At 40.2% G+C, this 2,604-nt stretch overlaps 1 protein-coding gene across 1 annotated transcript in view; it reads left to right on the forward strand.

Moving 5' to 3' along the window:
* Positions 1-2,604, forward strand: part of KIF14 (kinesin family member 14) — a gene marked incomplete at its 3' end in the record, with an annotated part of 28,274 nt that overhangs the window by 6,550 nt on the left and 19,120 nt on the right. Inside the window, 3 exon segments of the mRNA XM_010144395.1 lie at positions 584-636; positions 987-1,017; positions 1,348-1,455. Coding sequence (XP_010142697.1) covers positions 584-636; positions 987-1,017; positions 1,348-1,455 — 192 coding nt within the window.

Below are 2,604 nucleotides of genomic sequence, written 5' to 3' on the forward strand. Positions count from 1 at the left end.
AATTTATCATGTTTGATTTACTAAAAAATAAAAGTACTTTCTGTACTTTGACATATTTAACACTAATACTGGCCACTTGTGTGTAAACTATTAGTTTGTGATAAAAATATACCCCATTCAACTTGCTGATAAAATAAGTCCTTTATCCTAAACTTGGGACTTACGTGGACTAGTTACGTAGAAGGACTGTACTGTCTTTCCTATAGGAGGAGTGCTTTGACGTGAGTTTTGTCAGTGACTTTGAGTTAAGGTATTTAACTTGGAAACATAATAGATTTATGCTGCAGACAAGATTTTGGTTTTTTCATGTAAATATATTGCGTAAGATGTGTTCTTGCAGTTAGCTCTGCAAGCAATGGCCTGGTGCAGTCTGCTGTGATTTCTCAGGCAACCAGAAAAATTCAGCTGTAGCCGGTCTTGTGAAAATATTGTTCTAGATGATTCATGCTATGTTTTGTTGATGATAGATGATGATGATACTAGGGATGTAGATAGACTTGCTCTTAATTTTAAGATATTCTTGAGTGCTAGGTCTGTCTAATGCGCTCCCTAGTAAATTTTCTTTTAAAATTATTTTCACCAGCTTCGTGTAAGAGAACATCCAGTATTAGGACCATACGTGGAAGGCCTGACAGTGTAAGTCCTAGCTGTTTTCATTTTAATAAATTTATGGTGTAATTCTGAAAGCTTGTGCTAATTATAACCTTGAGACTGGGAAAGCTTGTGTACTCACCAGCAGATTAGGCAACATGTTAGCATCACGTAGTTTTCAAAAAATATGTACCCATGTCTAGCTTGATCTGATGAATTTTCTTTAGTGTGTTGCTTTAGTGAAATAAGCATGTGGAAGTCTCAAGACATCTGGAGCTTTCATGGTGTATCTGTATTTTGTCTGCAACTACAGAAATGTTTCAGAACTCAGACAGCACAGAGAACTGTAGAAAGAAAACAGTCTGAACCCAAACTTTTTTTTCCCCCCACCTTAGGAATGTTGTCAAATCTTACTCTGATATCCAGGTAAGAGTTATTTGGTTACTACTTGCTCATACCTTCACTGCTGAAAACTAAATTCCATGGATGGGAAGAAAATGCTTTACAGACTGTCCAGTAGTTTGTGATATTTCAGCTGGTTGTGTAAAAGAATAATGAAAACTAGTCCTATGTAATGGAACTAAGTAGATGCCAACAGGTAAGTGTCTCTTTCTTCACATGGTAATCTTTTAAGTTTTAATTGCTCCCTTATAGAGTCATCATGTCTGTTAAGAACTTTATCTGCAAACATTTTAATCTTCGGTTAACTACACAAAATAAGTTTTGGGTACCCATCCTAACTTTTATGTTTTACAGAGTTGGCTTGAACTAGGAAATAAGCAGAGAGCAACAGCAGCTACAGTAATGAATGACAAGAGCTCTAGATCTCATTCTGTCTTCATCCTTATCATGACACAAACCAAGGTATTGCTAGGTGTTTTATATCTGTTCAAATCGGGTAACAAAAAGCTCAGTGTGCTGCTGAGGAAACTGTTGAGAAAATATACTTGAAGATAAGTAAAGCACAGGGCATCTTAACGTGGCTTTCTACACAGCAGAATAGTTTTGTTTTGCATGCTTTGAGTAGATTGTCATGTCTCTGTTCTACATGTATTTGTAGCAGCAATATAAATATGTCTGGACTGGCAGATCTAGGAGTATTTCCAAGTTTGAGATGTAACTGGAATCCAAATTGAGGTCAGACCTACTGAATTTCACGCTGCTGCCAACACACTTCTAAGGAGATTCAGCTATGCAAGGTGGATGCTGTGCTGAGTTCCTGCGGGTGCTGTGAGCTGGGACAGTGGGAGGAGATGCAGTTTCCAGTCAGTTCCAGAGTTCACTGAGTAAATATTTACTTGCTACAGGATGCCTCTCTCACCCATGTGTCTCCAGGTTATAGAGACTGCAACTCTTCATCTGATTTAAAGATGTGTAAGAATCACAGCATTGTTTTGGTTGGAAGAGACCTTTAAAGTTATCCAGCACCACATCTGTATCTTTTACATACCTCCAGGGATGGGGACTCCACCACTGCCCTGGGCAGCCTGTTCCCGTGCTTCACAACCCTTTATGTGAAGAATTTTTTCCTAATATCCAACCTAAACCTCCTCTGGTGCAACTTGAAGCCATTTTCTTTCATCTTATTGTTTGTTACTTGGGAGAACAGACTAACCCCTACCTTGCTACTACCTCCTTTCAGGTAGTTGTAGAGAGCAGTAAAATCTCCCCTCAGCCTCCTCTTCTCCAGGCTAAACAATTCCAGTTCCTTCAACTGTTCCTCACAGGACTTGTTCTCTAGACCTAGAGCTTTGTTGCTCTTCTCTGGACACACTGCAGCACCACAAAGTGGACCTCACCAGCTCTTCTTGTAGTGAGGGGCCCAAAACTGGACACAGTACTTAAGGTGTGGCCTCACCAGTGCTCAGTACAGGGGGACAATCACTTCCCCACTCCTGCTGGCCACACTATTGCTGATACAAATTGGGATGCTGTTGGCCTTCTTGGCTACCTGGGCACAGTGCTGGCTCATATTCAACAGGCCCAGGTCCCTTTCTTCCAGGCAGCTTTCCA

The sequence above is a fragment of the Buceros rhinoceros genome, unplaced genomic scaffold (assembly GCF_000710305.1).
Source record: "Buceros rhinoceros silvestris isolate BGI_N320 unplaced genomic scaffold, ASM71030v1 scaffold2231, whole genome shotgun sequence".
Classification (NCBI taxonomy): Eukaryota; Metazoa; Chordata; class Aves; order Bucerotiformes; family Bucerotidae; genus Buceros; species Buceros rhinoceros.